The sequence below is a fragment of the Cavia porcellus genome, unplaced genomic scaffold (genome assembly GCF_034190915.1).
Source record: "Cavia porcellus strain 051 isolate PalLab524CR breed Dunkin Hartley unplaced genomic scaffold, mCavPor4.1 scaffold_12, whole genome shotgun sequence".
In the NCBI taxonomy this organism is placed as follows: domain Eukaryota; kingdom Metazoa; phylum Chordata; class Mammalia; order Rodentia; family Caviidae; genus Cavia; species Cavia porcellus.
This window is the reverse complement of record NW_026947495.1, coordinates 46,609,110-46,631,258: the sequence shown is the minus strand read 5'-3', so window position 1 is coordinate 46,631,258 and position 22,149 is coordinate 46,609,110. Positions and strand designations below refer to the sequence as shown.

At 35.4% G+C, this 22,149-nt stretch overlaps 1 protein-coding gene across 3 annotated transcripts in view; it reads left to right on the top strand.

Annotated features, from left to right (window-relative positions):
- Window positions 1–22,149, top strand: part of Acvr1c (activin A receptor type 1C) — an 87,227-nt gene that overhangs the window by 26,395 nt on the left and 38,683 nt on the right. For 2 of the 3 annotated variants that reach the window (XM_063259121.1, XM_063259120.1), the window contains exon 2: window positions 12,249–12,479. The exons of the other annotated variant lie outside the window; for it this stretch is intronic. In XM_063259121.1, coding sequence (XP_063115191.1) covers window positions 12,249–12,479 — 231 coding nt within the window. The remainder of the gene's footprint in view (window positions 1–12,248; window positions 12,480–22,149) is intronic. 3 annotated transcript variants of the gene reach the window in all.

Below are 22,149 nucleotides of genomic sequence, written 5' to 3'. Positions count from 1 at the left end.
TACTTGAACAGTGAACTTTTCAGCTAATAGCTATGCTGATGTTTAAACATTCAATTGATAATTTTTCTCTGGTAAATAATTTTTAAGTTGCACTAAAAGCTTCATGACAGTATGTCATCATACATATCCTTTCTATACTTTGTCACAATGTTGAGACTATAAATAAACAACATCTTTTAGATGCTTTTAAACAGTTTTTTCTCTTTTCAGATGTCATGGGAAATTTTTTATTTGTACTTAATAGAGTATAGAGCAATCAGATTGCTGAATAGATGTTGCTTTGCGTGGCTTTTAGTCCTGTGATGTTGAATGCACTGTAATTAAAGGATTAGGTAACTGTATAACATGAAGTCAGCTTCAAGATTCCACTATTCTCTTTCCATTTCTCCAAAATCTCATGATAGAGCAAAGACCATTAAATTCTTATATGATAAATACAGGACAAGACAAATACACTTAATTTTGACTGGAGGACTGGCTAGATTGTAGTGTGATTTGCTTACCAGCTGAGATTATTATGTAAATTTAAGGATACAAATCTATCCTGTGATTGCCCATGTTTCCAACTCTAGTCCTTTCTTCTTGTATATCATAGATAAAATTATCATGAAGTTACTTATACTCAGTGTCATGAGCTCAGAACAATAGAGGACATAAATTAGAGAGTCTAGAATTCTTCTCAAGATCTGGAAAGATTGAGGAACTTTTCTAGTCTTAGGTAGTTTGTGGTAGAGGTGAACTGAAACCTACAATTTTATTTTGTGCCAGCTTTAGACTAAGGAATTTCCAAGTAGTTAAAACTATTATTCAGAATGTGCTCTTTTTTCCTAAGTGGAGTCCCACCATTTGAAGTGATAGCAGTTCTATACAGAATGCCTTGTGGCAAGATGGTTCCAGTTCCCACTGAAAGGATGAGGCCTTCTTCACAGCTATAATCGCCCCCTTTGCATAAGTAAATAATTTTCCTTTGCACTTGATGTATTACCGTATTTTTAACATCCTGAATTTGCTTAGGTACAACCTACCAAACAGAATTTCTACTACCTGAATCTTTACTGAAAGTCCATTGGGCCAACGAAGTTTATATTTATATTGACCATACGTTATTAATACTGCTTTCTCCTCTCTTCTGTTTTTCCTTGCCATTAAGAAAGGAAAATGCCTTACTCAACCACATAACAAGAAAACAAAATTTTACCAAGGGTAAATTTTACCAAGGGGAGGTGTATGTTTGATGTCTTTGGCTCTATCTGGCTTTCCTTCAGATTCTCTGGTGTCATCCTCCTTATAGTCAGCACACTGATGAGCTTGAGTTGTTCACTTCGGTAAGTCTGCAAATGATGAAAAAATTATATTTTATTTTCCAAGTTAAAAAACTTTTGTGTTTGATAACCTACTCTAAAATTAGAAAAATCAAATAGAACAAATAAATGTTTGGAAAAGAGGCGAGGGCATGTGTTACATGCTTGTGTTAACCTTAGCCAGTAGATTGGCACACAGGCTCACAAAAGGAAAAAGGTAACATGAAACCAATTTATTGAAAACAGTATCTAGCTCAAACAACTACCATTTGCCAAACATATTTGGTTTTTTAGCAAAAATAGTACATAATTGCAAATCAATAATTTTTTTTTTTTTTGGAAAGCTGATAGGTTTTACACTTCTGTGCATCAGGGTGTGCTACACATCACATTTAAATATGGACAAAAATTTATTCCTGGTTGAGTAGAAATGTGCACACCCTTTCGTGTATGTGGGTAACAGATGTCTTGTGCATAACAGATGTCTTTGCTTTTACAGACTAATTGACAAAGAGGGAGAAAAAGGGAGATAATTAAAGGGGTGGTGGAAATGCAAGAAAAGTGCAATCTTCCTTGTAGGGAAAAGTTTAATAGACCTCCTTATTATGGATAATTGCCTCTTTCTCCAACCTCATTTACTGTCCCTTTCTATATGATTCAAGTACATTGCAATGAGAAGGTATAAGATAAAAAATCGTAAGGCAGTACTACTGTCTGCTAACAAGCAGATTTATCTGCCGTGGAATATTCTAGTGTAATTGATTCCACATCAGGTTTTTACAGAACAAACTATGAAAGCCCAAGTCTAATCACCAAAAGCAACTTATATTTTAATTGGCATGACAAAGATTCTGTGTTGAGGATGGTTGGTATAATTTAGTCATATGTCAAATGTGACCATATAGTGAGTGGACTAGACAGAAATGATAAATGAGAGACTGAATATACCATATATTACTTATACATTGTAGGTCCCATTTAGGTCTGCTGTTTGTTCTCTGTCAGTTTAATAGCACTGCCAATTGACCTAGAATAAATGGAAACAGCAGATGTTTGAAGCCATTATCATTAACAAATCCTCAATTTTTCAGTGTTTTCTACTGTGTAAGTTTTAAAGTAAGGTGTTATTTTCTATGTCTTTATCACCTATATCTATATTATTCTGATTGGTACTTTTACTTTAAACTAAGAGGAATTTTTATAGCCTATTAAACATTTAGTGAGTATTCATATTATTTGTTGATTACTATTATGTAATCATTTTGTGAGGGGTCAGTAGGGCTAGGAAAAGAAAGTATTGGGATAGAGCCTTAGTACAGAGTTCAACTAAGCATAAAGGTGAGATTATTTATCCTAGAAGGAAGCCACATGATACTGACTTTTATCTGACCACCTGTCTTGCTAAAATATAAAGAATTTGTTTCAAAATATGATTGAGGTTTTTAAATTCATTAAAACAATGTAAGTCAAAATCTTGTCAATTATTAATTCATTTTTGTTGCATTAGAATTATATTTTATTCACAGTTTGTGGAAACTAGTGGAGTAGGAGAATTACAGCTTTGGTGGGACAGACACAACATTGGGTACATAGTCTAGAGAATGCCACATTAAATTAATCAGTTGATCTTTTTGAGCCTCATTTCATATTTATAAAATGAGATAGTGAGAACTAACTCCCTCATAGTTGCACTGGGAATTATATGCCACAGTGAATGCACATGAAACTAATGTATGTTTAACAGTTACCTGTATTACGGTTGTCTCCACTCAGTGGATCCATAGTCCTTTGTGAGGTGCTTTACTTTCCTGGCTAAGCTTCTCTTCAAAATGGAAACTTCAAGAAGGCAGATGAGTCTAGTGACAATTTGGGTCAGAATGATTACTTTTCTCTCCATCTTCAACTCTTTAAAAGTTAACACCCACAGAAGGGCAAATTTCTAAATTACTGAATGTTTTTCATATTTTTACTGGTAGATTTCCATAGGTTACAAATTTAAAGTCATAAAATATTGGTGGCATATGAGACTTCAAGGTTTCTGGAATCACTACCCCTGTTCCAGTTCATTTTCCACTTTTAGAGAAAGAGTCTGAGGCTACGTAAGGTTATATGCCATCTCCAAAATCGATCAGCAAGTAAATGACAAAGTAGGGCTGAGACTTTTGTCCTTTGCTGAATTCTTTGTCTGAATTATCCTCAGACACCACCTGCTGTACAACTGTCTCAGATCTAGCATGTACAATCAAAAGAATGAGAGTATTCAACTTGTCCTTGGTTCTTGGCAGAGCACAGAGAGATACATTTTTTGTTGTGCCTTTTAAATGGTTTATGCAGCCTAGTTTACTCAGCTGTTCCTATTTAGATTACAAACACATTTTGATTATTTGTGTAAGACAACTAGCTTTACTCTCTGCAGTAGTAGGATAATCACTATTGTTTAGATAGTACTTCCTGTGCCCCAGAAGTTGATCTGAGGGCTTTATATAGATTGACTAATTTATTCTCCTTAACAATGCCTTTTATTACCTTTCATATAAAAAAATGGAGCTCCAGAGGGACCAGGTATTGTCTAGGATTATAAAGGCAGTGTAACTGGGATTTGAAAGCCTTCATCAAATTGGAATAAAAATGGTAGAGAGATGCCATTGTAAAAGATACCTTGTTAATGAAGGTTCATATTATGAACTCTGTGCTAAGAAGTGTCTTAACTAAATTACTAGTTTTATACGACTTATACAGGGTGTGACTACAAAATACAGTGAATAATTTTTAAGATTTTATTATTATAACATAAGACATGTTGTCATTAATTCCCCTCAAAATACTTCTGCTCACTGGAACACACTTAATCCGTCATTCCTGACACTTTGGGAAGCAGTTCTGGAAGTGACTTTAGTTGTGGCTTTAGTTGTGCTATCATGGTTGCCTCAGTATCCTAAATAAATTAAAAACATGTGCCTTTCATAACTATTTTCACTTTGGGGAAGAGCCAGGAGACATATAGTGCCCTGGCTCTAAGCAAGGTGGATAAGGACAAGTAATAGTGGTTTTAAAGCTTGCTTTTTCATTTAGATGGCACTTGATGACTTTTACCATATTTTTAATCACAAACATAAGACACTCGTGAAAGAGGAGTTCTCAGATTGCTTCAGAAAATGGCAGAAATTATGGAATAAATGTGTTTGAAGCAAGGGAGAGTATTTTGAGAGGGATTAATGGTACTTTGTCTTTTACTGTCATTTTTTTCTTTAAACACACACTGTATTATTTGATCATTCTATGAATATCTAACTCTGAGCCCCAATTGATCTATAGTATATAGTTGTACTGTAGCACATAACCATTGAGGAAAGAGTATGTTTATTTATGTTGATCAACCCTGATGTTAATAAAGGAGTGAACTATTGGATCAAATGTTGCTAAAATATTGTATTTTAGGATTGTATTTTCCTTAAGATATACTAATAAAATTATTTATAAGAACAGTACATTATAAATCAAGAAAAATTGTCAAAAAGAGAACGATTTGTATTTAATTGTGTATAATGTGTTCTTTTTTATTTTAAAAAGAACAAATCCAAATGAGAGAAAAAAACACAAAACAAGATGGGGTCATTAAAAACAAAAGGATAGACATATCACATAATTTAAAACCACAATACAAGGTGATCTACAATGGTTATCATGATGTCTCTTGTTATCTTCAATAGCATTACCCACATCATCAGGTACAATACAATTGAATATAGCAGTACAGAGCAAAATGAATAAAAACAAAACATTGGAGACATTATAGGACTTCAAAAGAGGGTAATAGTCAAACCAGAATGGGTATTGTAGTCTTACGGTCTTCAGAGTAACTGCCTATACTCTCAGACTTGATGTTATCAAATATAACAGATTCGAATAAAATCAGTCAAGACAAGACGGCAATCAAACAAGACAAATTCAAATAAAATCAGTCAAAAGGCAGTGAAAGCAATACAGTGTTTAGATTAAGTTAACAGGAAATTAAAAATGGTTACTGTAGTATATCCTGCTATTTTTGGACTAGCTGCCATGCCCTTAAATCTAGTACAAGTAGCAAACTGGAACAAAAAATAACCAAACTAAACAGAGCGATGAAAGCAATATGTTTTGAATCATGATGCAAGATTACCAATGTCCTCTGCCTTTCCTGTTTAGACAATTGCTCCCCTTTCACTTTCCCAGGATGCATTATACATTTTGTATCCCACTAACTTCTTTGGTTTTTAGATTAGGGAAGCAATGCACTATTTACCTAAATGGTTCTGAACCATTTTACCCCTGAGCTTGGTCTCAAGTTGTATCCATTTACTTAGAAGAGCCTCAAGGTTTTCCTTCCCTATAGCTGAGTAGTTCTCCACTGTATAAAAGTGTTATGCCTTTCCAACCAATCTGCAGCTGATTGGTGAGCTACCCCTACTTTTTTCTGGTTCCCTCTCACATAGAGCATTATTTTCTCATTTTTGATTTTCAGTCCATAAACCCTCTTTCAGGTTAAATATATTTCTTATTTAGAGCATATTGGTGGACCCTATCTCCTGATCCACTCTGCCTGTGTTTCTTTTTATTAGTGTATTGAGGCCATCCATGTTAGCGATGATAGCCAACCTTCTCTGCCTCATTTTTGTTATACTATTTTTCTGCTGTTGGTTGTCTACTTTTCCCCTTCATTCTACTGTCTTCCCCATTCAGTGAGTTCCCTCTGTCACTGTTCTTTTTTTTATTTTAAAGAGGGTAAGATTAAACATAACAAAACAGATCATAAGGAAACAATTTTAAGAAACACGGATTTCAAAGCAAGTCCACTGGAGATCTTCACTGTGTATCGTATTGTCTCTGGTTTTCTTCCAAATAGTTGTGCCCATCTTCACACATATTGGATATAAACTGACCATTATAGAACTAATCTAATTAGATCAGGATGATGAAGGTTTTTTAGGTCTTCAAGACCTGACATTGGGGAAGTCAACAATGGCTGCCATAATGTCTCTCATTCTCTTTAAAGTAGCTGTCCATATCTTTATTTATGCTGAATTTAAACTTGAGAGTCTAGACTAATATCACTCTGAACAGCGAATAATGGTATTGCTATGTTTTATATCCTAATGCTACAGAATTAGCACTGGGTATCTCAGTGTCTCTTCTTCTTTAGGGTATCTGTTAATTACATCGTGCATTATACAATCTGCTCCCATAAACTGTTTAGAAATTCTCTACATGTGTGAATCTCTCCATGTATATCTGTCCTTTCTGTATTATAGGGAAAAACAGATCAAAACAAGACAAAACAAATTTCTAGAAAAACATGAAATGAAAAAGACATATAAAACCACAGTATTAGGTGATCTACAGTAGTTACTATGCTTTCTCTTGTTATTTTCAATAGAATTTCAATAGAATACATCATCAGACCTAATATAATTGAACATAGCATTACATAGCAATATTATAAAGACACAGCATTGGAGACATTGTAGGAGTTAATAATCAAACTGGAATGGGTGTCTTATTACATCTTGTCATCTTCAGAGTAGTTGCCTCTACTCTTAGACTTGATACTATCAAGCATACCAAATTCAAATAAAATCAGTCAAGACAAAACAGCTTCAAATAAGATCAGTCATAGTAAGACAGTGTAAGTAATATAGGGCTTTAGTTTAAGTTAATAGGAAATTAAGGTTAGTTACCATAGTATAGTATTTTTGGGATAGCTGTCTGTGCCCTCAAATCTAGTATGAGTAGACAGATCAGAACAAAATAAATTCAAACTAAACAGAGGGATAAGACTAATGTGGTTTTTAAATCCTGATACACTATTAACAATGTCCTCTGTCTTCCTTTTTTAGGCAGTTCCTCCCCTTTCCCTTTCTCAGGTTGCTTTGTATATTTTGGGTCCCACTAACTCCTTCCGTTTTTAGACTAGGGGTGCAACCCATTATCTATCTAAGTGGTGCTGAACCTTTTTACCCCAAGCTTGATCTTGATCTTGATCTTGTATTCCTTTACTTACTAAAGCCACAAAGTTTTCCTTCCCTCTTGCTGAGTACTCCACTGCACAAACTTTGGCTTTCCAACCTATCTGTAGTTGCTGGATGAGTTGTCCCTATTTCTCTCTGGTTCTCTATCACATGGAGTATCATTTTCTTATCTTTGACTTTCAGCTTATTAACCCTCTTTCAGGTTGAGAATATTTCCTATTCAGAGCATCTCCATGGATCCTGCCTCCTAATCTACTCTGCCTGTGTTTCTTTTTGTTAGTGTATCAAGGCTATCTATATTAGAGATTATAGCCTACCTTCTCTGCCTCATCTCTGCTATTCTATTTTTCTGCTATCATTTGTCCACTTTTCTTCTTCATTCCACTGTCTGCCCCATTCATTGAGGCCTCTCTGCCACTGTTGCTGGGAATCCTGGTATTTTTTTTTTTTCTCTCTGGAATATCCTTCAGTATATTTGTAGGTTGGATTGGTGGCCATGAACTCCCACAGTTCCTCCTTATGTTGGAAACATCTTGTTTCTTCATTAATTTTGAGAGAGAGTTTTTCAGGATACATCAATTTTGGTTGGAGGTTATTTTCTTTCAGGGCTTAGACTACTTTCCCCCAGGCTCTTCTTGATTTGATAGTTTGTGTTGAGAAGTCTGTCGTTATTTTGATGAATTTTCCTTTATAGATGATCTGCTTCTTTTCTCTGACCGCTTTTAATATTCTGTTCTTGTGGTGAATTTCTGGGATTTTGACTATTGTATGTCTGGGTGTAGATCTGTTTTGGTTGTAGTTGGTTAGAGTTTTTCTATGCCTCATTTATCTGGATATCATTTCTATTTCCTATGCTTGGGAAGTTTTCCTTAATTATTTCTGTGAATAGTCTTTGTAATTCATTTGTGTTTACTCCTGCTTCTTCACTTACATTTTTTATTCCTGAGATATAGATCCTCTTGTTGTCTTCTTGCCTTTGAATTGTTACTTCCTGGTTCCTTGTTATTTTTAAGAGGTCTTTTCTTTCATGATCACACATTGCAAATCTATCTTCAAGTTTCGAAAGGCAAACTTTAGTTTCTGTCCAGGCATTTTGCATTTCCTGGTAATTTCTTTGGATCTGTTTCATGTATTCTAGATTTTGTTTACATTCTCCACCAAAAGTTTCTTTTCCTTTTCTGGGTTTCTCCATTCTTCCATCTGTGTCTTCTTGAGAGGGGCATACCATTTCTTTTATTAATCTTTTTATATCCTGCCTCACTTGGGTTAGAATTTCAGTTTTACGTTTGACTATGAGGTCACAAAAGTATTTCTTTATGTCCGCTGATGTTGTGGCCAATATTGCTTGATTGCTGCACTGGTTCTCTTCTATATTTACCTCTCCTGGGCTTATTTTCCCAGGGTCAGTGCCTGGAGGTTTTTTTCTTGTTTCTTTCTCTTGTCATGTTTCTGGTTTCATGTGTCTGGTTTCTGGTTTCTTTCAGACAGGTGTGTGGTGGAGGTCTCAGGCCCTCTCTGTGTTGGTTAAGGTTTTTCTGAAGCGTGCTGGCTGGGGGCTTGCTTCCCTCTCCAGTTTGCTGTTATCTGAGGTGCACACAGGGACTGAGCCAGTCAACCCGCAAGTGCCCTCAGAAACTTAGTCTGTGCAGTTTGTTCCTGGCTATTTGGTCTCGACTCAGCCCAAGCAGATCCCACCAGTCCTCTTTGGGCCAGGGGTGGATAACTGACACCACTGCAGCACTGGACTCTGCACAACTCCATTATGTCTTGCAGCCAGCCATACACACTGTGTGACCCAGTTTCCAGCACTCACCGAGAATTAATGCAGCTCTCCACCTTGGCTCCATTCCACACTGTGCCGCGTCTTCCTGCCAAGAGCCTGGGACTCACCAACTCCCATCATCGGTGGCTGCCACTTCAGCATGACCTTGAATCATGCAATTCCACAGTGCCCCCAGCACAGTGCAAGACAAGTCCTAGTGAGCATGTCTAGCTCTAGCCCTCCACCCACGTTTTTCCTTCTTCCTATTTTTCTTTTTTCTTCAGTTTTCTCCTGGATTGCGAGAATCCCTCTCCCCTCGTCTGGCCCTTTCCATGTTGTCAAATTCCAGTGTCTGAGCTGTTTTTCCCAGAGAGGCTCTCCACCCAGCTACCTATCAAGCCACCATCCTTGTCTCTCTCACTCTGTCACTGTTCTTGAAAGCATTGTCTATTTTTCTCTGTTTCTAGAATGTCCTTCAGTATTTCTTGTAGGATTGGATTGGTGGTCACAAACTCCCCCAGTTTCTCTTTGTCATGGAAGCATCTTATTTCTCCTTTGATTTTAAGAGGTAGTTTTTCAGGGTACATCAATCTGGGTTGGAGGTTATTTTCTTTCAGGGCTTGAAATACTTCACTCCAAACTCTTCTTGATTTTATGGTTTGTATCAAGAAGTCTGTCGTGATTCTGACGACAGGTGATCAGAATCACCTGTCAGAATCACCTGTTATGGGTGATCTATTTATTTTCTCTGACAGATTTTAATATTCTATTCTTATGATGAATTTCTGGGATCTTGATTATTATATGACTGGGTGAGATCTATTTTGGTTATAGCTGGCTGGAGTTCTGTATGCCTCATATTTCTGGATAACATTTCCTTTTCCTATGTTTGAGAAGTTTTCTTTAATTATTTCGATGAATAGTCTTTGTATTTCATTTGTGTTTACCCCTGATTCTTCACTCACATCTTTTATTCTTAAGTTATAGATCCTCTTGTCATTATATAGCTTTTGTATTGTTACTTCCTGGTTCCTTGTTAGTTTTAAGAGATCTTTCCTTTCACGATCATATGTTGCAAATGTGTCTTCAAGATTTGATAGTCTGTCTTTAGTTTCTTTCAAGAAGTTTTGCCAGCTTTCAGTGGAGTTTTTAATTTCCCAGTAGTCTCTTTGAATCTGTTTCATGTGTTCTAGATGTTTTTATGTTCTTCATCAAAGGTTTCTGTCCTTTTTCTATGTCCCTCCATTCTTCTATCTGTGTCTTCTTGAGAGGTACTTAGCATTTCTTTTATTATTTTTCTTATATCTTCCTTTACTTGTGTTAGATTTTCTGTTTTTAATGCTTTTATAATGTCATGAAGATAATTTTGTATGTCAGATGCTGCTTTTTCTGACTCTGCAGGTATGCAAATGCCATCTCTTCTTACCCAGGCCAGTAGTGTTTGTGTTGGGAGCTGGAGATATCTTTTGTTTCTTCCTCTTGTCATGTTTCTGGTTTCCTCCAAATGAGCTGACAATGGGGGTCCCTGGTATTTCCTGTATTAGCCATGATTACTCTGAAGTATGCTGGCTCGGGATTGCTGCCCTTCCCAGTCTTCTGATGATCTCTGAAGTACAAGCAGAGGTGGAGCAGGCTGATCCCTCCCATCTGAACTGGTCAAGCTCTGGGAGTCTTCACACCTTAGAGTGTGCCATGTAGATGGGCCAATTAGGGATAGCTTCAGGGAGACCTCCTCCTTTGCTATTGGATGGTGCACAAAGGTGGGACTCAGTCTGAGCAATTCTCACCAATCTGGTCTGCACTAGGAGTGGCTGGCTGAAGCTACTTTCATTCTGGTTCTGGGCTTATCTTTTCCAGGCATCAAAATGTCACATAACCAGTCGCCTACTCCCAAGGGAGGACTAAGTCCTTTGCACTCACTGCAAGCTGGTACAGATCTCTGAGCCAAGTGCTGCTGTCTACTTTGTCGCACCCCTCTGCTACCACTTCCTCCTGTAGAGGCCCTCAGGTTCACCAATCCCCAACTTTACTGTGACCTTGCATCTCTGAATTCCAGTGGAATTGTACACAATGGGACCAGCCAGAGAGCGAGTCTGGCTACAGCCTTCCATCCATGATTTTCTGTTCTGTTCTTTTTTTTTTTGCCCTTTAGTTTCTTCCTGGGTAAGAGGATCCATCTCTCTCCATCTGGTCTTCTCTGGGATGTTTTATTCCAGCATCTGAGCTGTTTCAGGGAGGCCCCCTATTTTGCTGCTTACTGATCTGCCATCTTCCTCCACTCTAATGTGTTCTTTCTTATATACACAATGGTATTGCTGTATTACATTTTTGTTTCCATGTTGATATGTGAAATCAAGTAAATGTTTTTACTTGTATAACACATTTTAGGTACATTCAATCAGTTTTCATTTCAATGACTTTAAAATCTAATTTCATTAACAATGACTAGATGATAAAACTTTGGACATTCAGTTAGTTATGGAGGGATAGTTATGAGTTTTCAAAAAGTTCATTAAAATAATAATGCAAAAAGCTTATTTAATATTTAGAAATCATTTAAATAAAATTTGAATAGGTTACAAGCCCTAGACTCTATAGTGACAAATACTTTACATTAAGAAATATTTTGCTGCAAAGTTTTAATTATGAGTTTGTGTATGTGTGTGTGTGTGTGTGTGTACACAATGTGAAGTGTCACAATTATTTTTAGAGCTGTAAATTTCAGTGGTTAGCATTGTGTTTAGAAAATCCATTTACAAATTTAAAGAGAAAAAGATAAGTCATCGGGACATACTAGATTGTTTGGTTACACAGGTGCTATAAGAAACTTAAATGTTCTACAAATGATGCTGGACAGTGCCTCTTGGTTGCTGTGATACTGTTTCCTTGCATTTCATAGTAGCTATTGGGAATATACTTAGTTTAAGAAGAATTCAGAACACAGCTGAAGGAACACAGTAGCAACTAACCAAAAATACTAGTGATGGTAAATGATAATTAAGTTGCTTATTTAATAAAAGAAGACTATGTAAAAACATAGTCTATGTTTATCAAGTACAGTATTTTTTATTGAAGTCCTTCCTCAATTTTCATTAAAGTTGATTTTCTATTCTTAAGTACTACAAAATAATTTTCCACTTCATATTTTGCATTTTAAAGCTTTTTGTCTCACTCTTCCAGGATTGAAGTGTGTATGTCTTTTGTGTGACTCTTCAAATTTTACCTGCCAAACAGAAGGAGCTTGTTGGGCCTCAGTGATGCTAACCAATGGAAAGGAACAGGTGATCAAATCCTGTGTATCTGTCCCAGAATTACAGGCTCAAGTCTTCTGCCATAGTTCTAACAATGTTACCAAAACTGAATGCTGCTTCACAGATTTTTGCAACAACATAACATTGCACCTGCCAACAGGTAAGGGCTTTATCTTTGTTCATTCCAAATTTAATTTTACTCTTGGGAAACTCTAAACACTAGAGAAATCAAACTGTCTTATGTTCCTTTAAATAAGAAAATCTGTTTTACAGTTCTTTTGTTTTTGACTCGTAAAATTCTCAAGAGTCTGTAGAGGTTGATTTTTTAAAAACATACTGCATATCACTGTCAAAACATTGACAATAGCATAACAATAAGAAGAAAGTTGTCCACATGAATTGTATTATTTGAAATGATTGATGAATTTAAAGTAAAAGGTAAATTTTTATGGATTCTTTTAAAGGGAAAAAATTGAGATGTATACAGATGGAGGAGGGGGAGAAAATTAGCACAAATCTAATCTACAATGATACAAAGTAGATCAACAAAATCTAGCCCTGGTGGACGTGGGGATGGATTGAAAATGTGTTGAGGTAATGGAAATGCAGTGGTGGTTACATGGTCATATGTGTGTATCAAAATTTATCAAACTATACATTTAAGACGTTTATTTTGTCATATTGAAATTATACCTCATTAAATTTGATATTTAAGGAAAAAAGATTAGTGCATACTTCAGTTAAGAAATAGAACATAATATTCAGTGTATTTAAGCAAAATTCAGAATTGGACTGGGAAGGGCCTATATTCTAGTTACCCTAAGTACCTGTAATTTTCTCCACTGCATATGAAAATCCTGTCCCTTCAGACCTTTCTTTATAGTCTCAGAACATGTTGCCTGGCAGACCCATGGTCTTATGAACTATTCATTATTGAGAAGATACTTTAAGGATACCATTGTCACAGCTAATGAAGAGATTTTTCTCCACATTCTGTTAATATTTTATATTTGGTCATGTGTGAAATACAGATATCCTTCACTTTAGGCTATTTCTTATCCACAGAGGAACCCAGGAAGAAAATGTTCACAAAGAAAAATGTCCATAATAAACCTTAGATCGCTGTCAAATCAAGGAAGTTTATGGACTACGGGGCAGAGAATAAGTTTGATATAAAAAACAAGAATGCAAGTGGCTTTAGGGGATGAAAAGGACCAAGTATAACTTTTCAGTTTGTAATATATAAGATAATTCCTTATGATATGTTTCCTAAGGGATGATACAAGTACCGGTGCAGACATGGAAGGATAAGAATTTTCAAGATAAATCAGGATGGTAAAGATGATACTAGATTAGATCAATGCATGATGTATGCGTGTTGAAATATCACACTGGATCCCCTATTTTGTATAATTAATTCATGTTAATTATACAAATTAAAAACATATGGAAGGAGTAATTACGGAACATAATTTTTGGGGAATTAGCTTGCTTCACTTGGCATAATGTTTCTGAAATTCATTCATGTTAGGTATCTCAGTACATACTCTATTATTTTTTATTTAAAGAGAATAAAAGACAAGGGCAATAAAACTGATATTGAATTCAAAACACAATAAATTAACAATGGTTATTATATTGCATATTATTTTCAAATATATATATATGTATATCTCCCGCCCTTTCTTCATTTCTCCTTTCCCCCATCCCAGTTGTTCTTCCCTTTTGAGCAGTTTCTTTCCCTTGCACAATGTCAGTTGTACCATTTGGATCTTGTTTACTCTTCCAGTAAGTAAGTCAGATTTATTTTGCTTATAAGTGTGGTTTCTAGTTTGCCTATAAAAAGCCTTGAGTTTATCTTTCTTTATAGTTGAGTAGTATTCTGTGGTGTAAAAGTACCACATCTTTCCTTGGTTGATGATCATTTGTGTTGTTTCCAATATTTAGCTATTACAAATTGTGTTGCTGTAAACATGAGTGCACATATATTGCTCTGGAACTTTAATTATTCTGGAAGAATATCCAGAAAGGGAATAGTTGGGTGGAATGAGACCTCTAATCCTAGTTTTTTGAGGACTCTCCACACTGATTTCTACAGTGGTTGCACCAGTCTACACTCCCACCTCTGTACTGAATTTTATTGCTCAATAATATCCCATTGTATGGATATTCTATACTTTAAAAAAAAATCTGTTCATCTGTTGACATGCATTCAAGTGTTTCCAGTTGGGAATTGTTATTAACAAAGCTTATGAACATTTGTGTACAATTCTTTGCAGTATTTTCATTTCTTTTGAAAAATAAGAGTAGAATCATAGCCTCATTTAAGTATGTGTTTAACTTTATACACTTAACATCATAAATAGTTTCAAACTGCTCATAGCATTTTACATCCCTAACAGAAACAGGTGAGCAGTTAGTCCACAATTTTGCCAATATTTGGTATCATCAGCCATTCACATGATTGCCCAGTGGTATTTTCTTATGGTTTCAGTTTGTCTTTTCATGACAACTCATGATGTTAAATTATTTTTCATGTCCATATTGGTCATTTGCATATTTTCATTTATAAAGTGCCTATTCAAATGTCTACTAAAATTGGATTTTTTTGGTTGAATTATAAAAGTTCTTTATATATTTTGACACAAGTATTTTATCACATTTTCAGGTAACGACCATTTCCTTCCATTCTGTGCTTTACCATTTTTTCCTTGAAGGTATTTTTGTAAATCAGTAGATTAGTGCATACTTTAGTAGATTAAACATGTAATAACATATAATTTGTCTTCTATTGTTATTAATGTTGTTTATCTGTTTCATATTCTAAGCAGTCTTTACCCAAACATTACAAATTTTTGTTTTTAGAAGTATTAACATTTTAGTTTTTATATTTAGGTCTACGTTTACCTAAAATTTAATTTAATTATATGTGTATAAAGTTGGTTCAGCTTCATTAGCTTAAAATGTCAGCTCTTCCCTCATTGAGTTACTTTGGCGCTTTGGTTGAAAATAATGTGTCTGTGTATTTGTGAGTATATTTATATCTTCTGTTTCTGTCCAGTTGTTGTGTTTGTCTTATGCTTCCCTTACCTTATTATAGCTTTCTTTATGGTGAGGATTGAAATCAGGTTTTGGACTCCTCCAGCTGTTCTTTTTCAAAACTGATTTGACTGTTACTAGACGTTGGCATTTCCATTTAAATTTTACAATCAGCTTGAGTATTTACATAAAAACATGCTGATTAGATTGATTATATAGATTAATTTGGAAGGAACAGTCATGTTAACAATGTTGGATCTTTTGATTCCTAAACCTAATATGCTTTCCCATTTATTTAGTTCTTTTTCAGTTAATTTTTGTGGTGCTTTGTAGTTATTAGAGAACTGATACTGTACATATTTCATTGAATTTATCATGCTTTTGGAAACAGTTGTGAATGGTATTTTTAATATTCTAATTTCTAAATGTTAACTTGCTGTTATATAAAAATTAATTTTATGTATTGCTCTTGTTTGTATCCTGCAATATTGAGAAAATCACATATTAGTTTTTAAAAAATGTTCTTTAGAGCTTTCTATATATGCAATTATCCTATATTGTGGATCCGGACAATTTTTTATGTCTATTCTGATCCATATGAACATTGTTTCTTTTTTGTGTCTTTTTGCACTGGTTAAGACCTCCAATATATGATCAGCAGGGGTGGTGAAAGTTAAGATTCTTGTGTTTTTCCTGGTCCTAAGAAGAAGGTATCCTATCTCTCCTTTTTACCTATGGTGTTAAGTGTAGATTGTACATGCCTGTTATCAACTGAAGAAATTTGCTTTTATTTCTAACTTGGTAAGATTTTTAAAAATCTTGAATGAGAATTAATTTTTTTGAGCATTTTCATAAATTTACTGAGGTTATCGTATAAAGTTTCTGTAGGTTCTTGGTACAATGGATTATATTAATTTGTGTACTAGTCAGGTTGTCTGATGCTGGGCCAGAAATACTTGACACTCTGGCTCACAGTTTCTGTACATGGTCGGCTGGCTGTAAGGCAGAAACACCATGGCAAAGGCATTGCAGAGGACAACTGCTTAACCCTTTAAGCCTAGGGAAGGAGGGAGAGAGGGAAGGACCAAGAGAGAGAAAGAGGGATGAGAGATGAATATCCCCTTTTGGTCCTACTCCCAGTGGCTTCCAATAAGGCCTCCCACCTAACAGCAGTCATCTGGGAACTCAGCACCAGATGAATCCACTGATGAACATGCTGCCCCCATGATCCATGCTCCTTCCAAAAGCCCTACCTTTGAACACACGCAGCCCTCCTGGGAGACATTCTTGATCTAAGACATAACAATTGAGTTTCAAACATTATAATAGGTAAAATATGTTTCCTAGCCACTAATTAATATCCCTGCATGAAATGCTGTATGACGTTTCAGTGAATGTAACGTAATCTTCTTAAGCTGAGAATTTTTTCTTTTAATGTCATCATATGGTAAATGAACATTTAAGTTGAAAAATAGACTGTGTGATGTGTGCAGTCATCCTGTGTGGGATTGCTTTCTCTGTGAGGTAGCACTACATGATTATTAGCTGTATTTGGAACAGCAGCTGTTTGGAGAAGAGATGGGAACTTCCAAGCTTAGCACCCACACAGCCCTGGCCAACCACTCTGTTGTTTGTGTCATCTGTGAGTGCATGTGATATCCCCTGCTCTTCCTAGAAGGGGTCTGTCAACTTCAAATGTAATCGTACACACATGAGTGCACTCACAACACACACACATAAAGGAAAGCACTCTGAAAAGTAGGTGGTAACATATTTCTTCAGGTAACATATTTCTTCTGTAGTTGGTGTAATGTGTAGGGGCAAAACAATAGAAAAAAGGGTCATGAGGTGACCAGAGAGGTTGGGTAAAATCTGCGACTTCCCTTGGTGATTCCAGCTGGGGTCGGATGGATCCTTGCTGCCCTGGCTCTTTGATTCATCATCTTGGACCAGGAGGGGCCAATTCTGGAGAGCTGACTTGATCAAGTGCAGAACCTCAATCGCTGCATGTTTCAGCGGGCTCTCTCCTGTTCTTAGATCCCTGTTTGTAATGATTAGGCAATTGCTTTGTTTCTTTGCGACAAAATTTCTATCTTGAATGCAGCTGGAGATACCGTAGTAACTCAGCAACTGGCATTTACTCTTGCCCTACTGAAAATTCTTTCAAGTGTTTAGTGCTAATTCCTGAAACTAGTGGCTTTCATAAAGTTTCTATTGTGACAAACAGTAAGAAATATATTTTGCATAATTCTCTCACATGCATAAAATAAGAATTTTACAAGACATACTCACCCTTACCACATGTAAGATACTTTGATCTATTTCATTAAATATAAATGCTGACCAAGTCTTCCTAATAGCTTTGTTCACAGTTTAAGAAACACCAATTGATATCTACAATGTAGTGTTTTTAAACAGAACAAGGACATGAATTATTTTAATTCACTAGTACAAAAAACTATTTAAAATTGTAGTTACTGTTTGAATTTTACGTTTTCCTTATAAGTGGCCTTTAATAAACCTCCCAAGCTCTTTACTTTAAATATTAAAATAGATTGAAATCAAGTGAATTAAAATCATTATGAGGACAATTTAACTTACATTAAATTTAATTATTTGCCCTTTAAAAATACCTTATTTGATACTATACTGGGTTCAGTTTTTAGGAGCTAATAATTTAACTTGTTAGAACTTATTTTATATTTGTTAGAAATATAATGTTACAAAACCTGACCTCTTGCTCAAAACCTTATTAAAATATATATGTTTGAGGACCTTGGAGAAGTGATCTTTGAAGTTCAACTGGTTATTGCAAATACTTAGAGTTTTTTTTCATACTGAACCCAGGAAACAACAAACATTTCCCTAAACTGCAATATTTTGAGATTCGGAGTTCATGCCTTTATAAACAATAAATATGTTAGCATTTCCTTAAGTCAAGAGTAGTATTGGATTATTTTAAAATTAAGCAGAGACTATTCAAATTAGATAAAAAAGAAAACAAATATTTTATGACACTAATCCTATTTCTTCTTATTATTTATTTTTAGACCAGATAAGAACTTTCTTCAGTTTTGGCATTATTTTCTCCCTTCCAGGGTGCTGTGATTTTCACTCTGACTCCAGTGCTGTTTGATCTCATTCTCTCAGATTTTATTAGGTTTCTGAATGGTCACAGTGAGTACAAGATTGTCCATTCTCATCCTACTCTACAATGAAAAGAGAAGCTATTTTGCTGGAAAGACCCATCTTTAGAAGTCAATGATACAACCTTTATTTTACAAAATGTTTCCATTTCAAAAGAAAAGAGTTACTGACACAATTAGTATGCTCTGAGAGGGAGATTCCAGGAAGGGAGGTGAAAAAGTTCCGTACTTGGTAGAAGTTCGGCTGTGGGTCCCTACAGCGTTTCCTGTCTGTGAGTCCTGTAAGCCATTCCTCTCTTTTACTTCTAGCAGTATAAATTGGACCTTCTCTCTCTATTTTCTGTATATCTCCTGAGCTCTTCCTCTATATTTTTTAATCTTTGAATCTTTAATAAGTTCAATATCTGTAGTTTCTGTGTGTTTGATTCTGCTGATTTTTGCTTCTGATGACTCATGTTCCTGTTGGCTTCATGTATATTTTGAGTTTTTGATTGTTAGTTCTCATTTTGGGGAACTTCCTGTGGAGGAGATTTGAAGCATCTATTTAACGTTTGTTCCTTCAGAGAAGATTTACATTGGTTTTTGCCAGGTGATTGGGCATGCTGCCAACCCAGATCCATCCAGTGTTTTGATTAGGTCTTTTGGACCAACATACAGAGTGAATTCTGACTGAAAGGCTGCCTATAGGGGTACATGCTCCTGGTGAGGAATTCTCAGATAGACATGTTTTTTTCTTTTCTACCCAAAGTCAAGCTTGGCACAGAGGAGTATGTACCCTGTCTGTCTCCAGGGAACATTTTTTGCTTTGCTTTGTTTTGTTTTCAAGGTACTATCACTCATTTATAGTTACCTGATTTATGTAAGGATCTCTATTTTGACCTTTTACAGTTTCAGGAGCCATGTTTTACCTCCTGACTTTGGGAACTAAGCATTTGGCCAGCAAGGACTGGCAGACACCTCCAGGTAAATGGCATTGCCAGTGCTTGGACACTTGTAGGGATTTACAGTGTATTTTTGACTGCTAAGTAATTCATTTGTTCTTCTACCAGCCTAATCATAGAAGAGAAAACAATTTTTCACTTATATTTCATTTAAGATTTTCATTTATACTCTACCAAAAAGGGCTTTTGTGGACCTGTATAGTACAAACTTGGCAAAAATGGAAATTCAGGGATGGTTTATTTTGGAAATGATACTGGCATAATTATCTATCCATCTGGAAGAAAACACAGTTGTATCACAGTGTCACACATATACAAAAATAAATTACAGCTTGAATAAATATCTAATTGTGACATATAAAACATTTTAAATGTCAGAGGAAAATTTAGAAAAAAAGATTTTTAGGACTTCATAGTATGAAAGCTGTTCTTAGTAAGATAGGAAACTCAGCTGCTATAAAAAGAAAAGAGATATAATTGACTCCATGAAAACTAAAATAAAAATGAATTACAAAAGATAGTATAAATAAGACTGAAAAATAAAGTATTGGATATAAATATTCGTAGAATATATTACTTGGAAAGAATACCTATTTAAAAGAGGAGTGCATGTGTGCATGTGCGTGTGTGCATGTGCGTGTGTGCATGTGTGTGTGTGCAAGTGTGTGTGTGTGTGAGTGATGAGGGATTTGAGGGGGTGAAAAAGAGAAAGGGGTGCTAAATGAAAAAATGACCAAAGTGCACAAAAAGAAATTTTACAGTAGAGAAAATCCAAGGTGATTAAAACGTCATTAAACTTCACTAATAGCTGGAGAGAATAAATTAAAATAACATACCATTTTCCATTCATTCTATTGACAGAAGTTTAAAAAAGTGATGCGTCCGTCAAGACTTTTCCAAGTAAAGGTATTAGAGGATTAGATAATGATCCCTTAACTGAAAGCATCCACTGACTCACATGATAAGAAATCTGAATGTAGCCCGGCTCTGCGTTTTGTTAGTAAAGGGACTCAGTAATGTCAGCAGCCTGCTTCCGGGTTTCCTGTTTGTCAGGCAGGGAGCATCCTGATTGTTCACATGTTACGAGCTTCCTGCCATGTTTTCTCTTGTACTCTTTTCTTGATGGGATCTTTTACTAATGAAGCAAGTATTTTTTTTTGTCTTTTTTCTCTGTAAGGACCTTAAGTTTCAAGCAAGACAAAAGTCAAAAAATAAGTTTTGCCCAAATTAGTTAACCTAACAGAAAATCCCTGCTTAGCTGAGATATCAGAAATACTATTCCTTGTTACAAGTTTAAGCCAATCACAATTTCATCTCTTTCGAAAGTAGGAGGGTTTATTATTAAGCAGAGAAGAAAAATAAACAAACAAAAGGACATGTAGTAGTGTGGTCCTGAGAAACTGCCAATGTGTGTTGATTGCCACGTAGACTTTAGGGTGGAGTTCCCTGCCCAAGTGGTGCAGGGCTCTCCAGACAAACACTTCCTTCAATTTAAGGTCCTGCTGTTGGTGATCTCAGCTATCTGCCAGAATAAAGGCCACTCTGGAGGAAGATACTTTAGTTTTAGACAATAAATATAAGGACATGACCAGTACACAGTGTGAAATAAAGAGCACACAGGCGTGCAAGACAGCGTGAGGGAACATAGAACATGTCAGCAGCAAGTGGTGGGAATTACTGGAAGATAATTATAGGCTAAATATTTTTCTAAGTTTAAAGGAACAAAAGGTAAGTTTGAACATACTTTTAGAGATTAAGAAACTGTAATAAGTCGATCTAGTAGATATGAACAATAACAGAATAAAACTTCTTAAAATTAAAAATACAACAGCTAAAATGAACAACTGAAGGAGTAGATTTAACAATAATCAGTGTGACAACAATTGAAGAGAGAATTAAGGATTTGAAATACAGCTCAGAAAAAATTATTTTATAGCAGTATGTAAATATGAAGAGAGGATGACAAAGCAGAAGAAAGGAGTTATCATACGCTCTTACACAGTAGTCCAAAGAGAGGAGAGGAAAACAATGAACAAAAGTAGTATCTACTTATTTAACTGCTCAGAATTTTCCACAATTTACCAAGGACACCAGTTCACAAATCTCAAATCCAATTAATATCAAAAAAGCACAAAGAAATGCAGCCAGGCTTAGTGGTGCCTGTCTGTAACCCCAACACTTTGGTAGTCTGTGAAGCAGATGGTTTGCAAGTTCAAGCATTCTGGGTAACTTAAAGTGAGATCACGTCTCCGAACAAAAAACAACCACTGGAGGTCTGCAGATATAGCTCCTTGTGAAGGTCCTGGAATCAATCTCCAATACTCCTCCGCCCCCATGAGCATACACACAAGTTCTGAGATGAAAAACTAAAAAAAAAAAAAAAAAAAAAAAAAAAAAAAAAAAAAAAAAAAAAAGAATTGTGAAACTATTATAATAGAAAAATACAGTATTCCTTCTACAGCAAACAAACAAATGTTTTGATTTGCTTGTATTAATAGCGGGCAAAATAAATGAGAACGGCATTTAAAGCACCTGGTCGGGGCTTAGTGAGAGAGGACATGCTTAGCATGCATCAGGCTCTGTGTTCAACTCCCAAAACTGAGAAACAAATTCAACTGTATGTATACATAATAGCAGAGACTAAAAATAAACAATATATAGTGTTACAGTTCTGTAAGGAGAAATAGAGAAGTCCATAACTTCA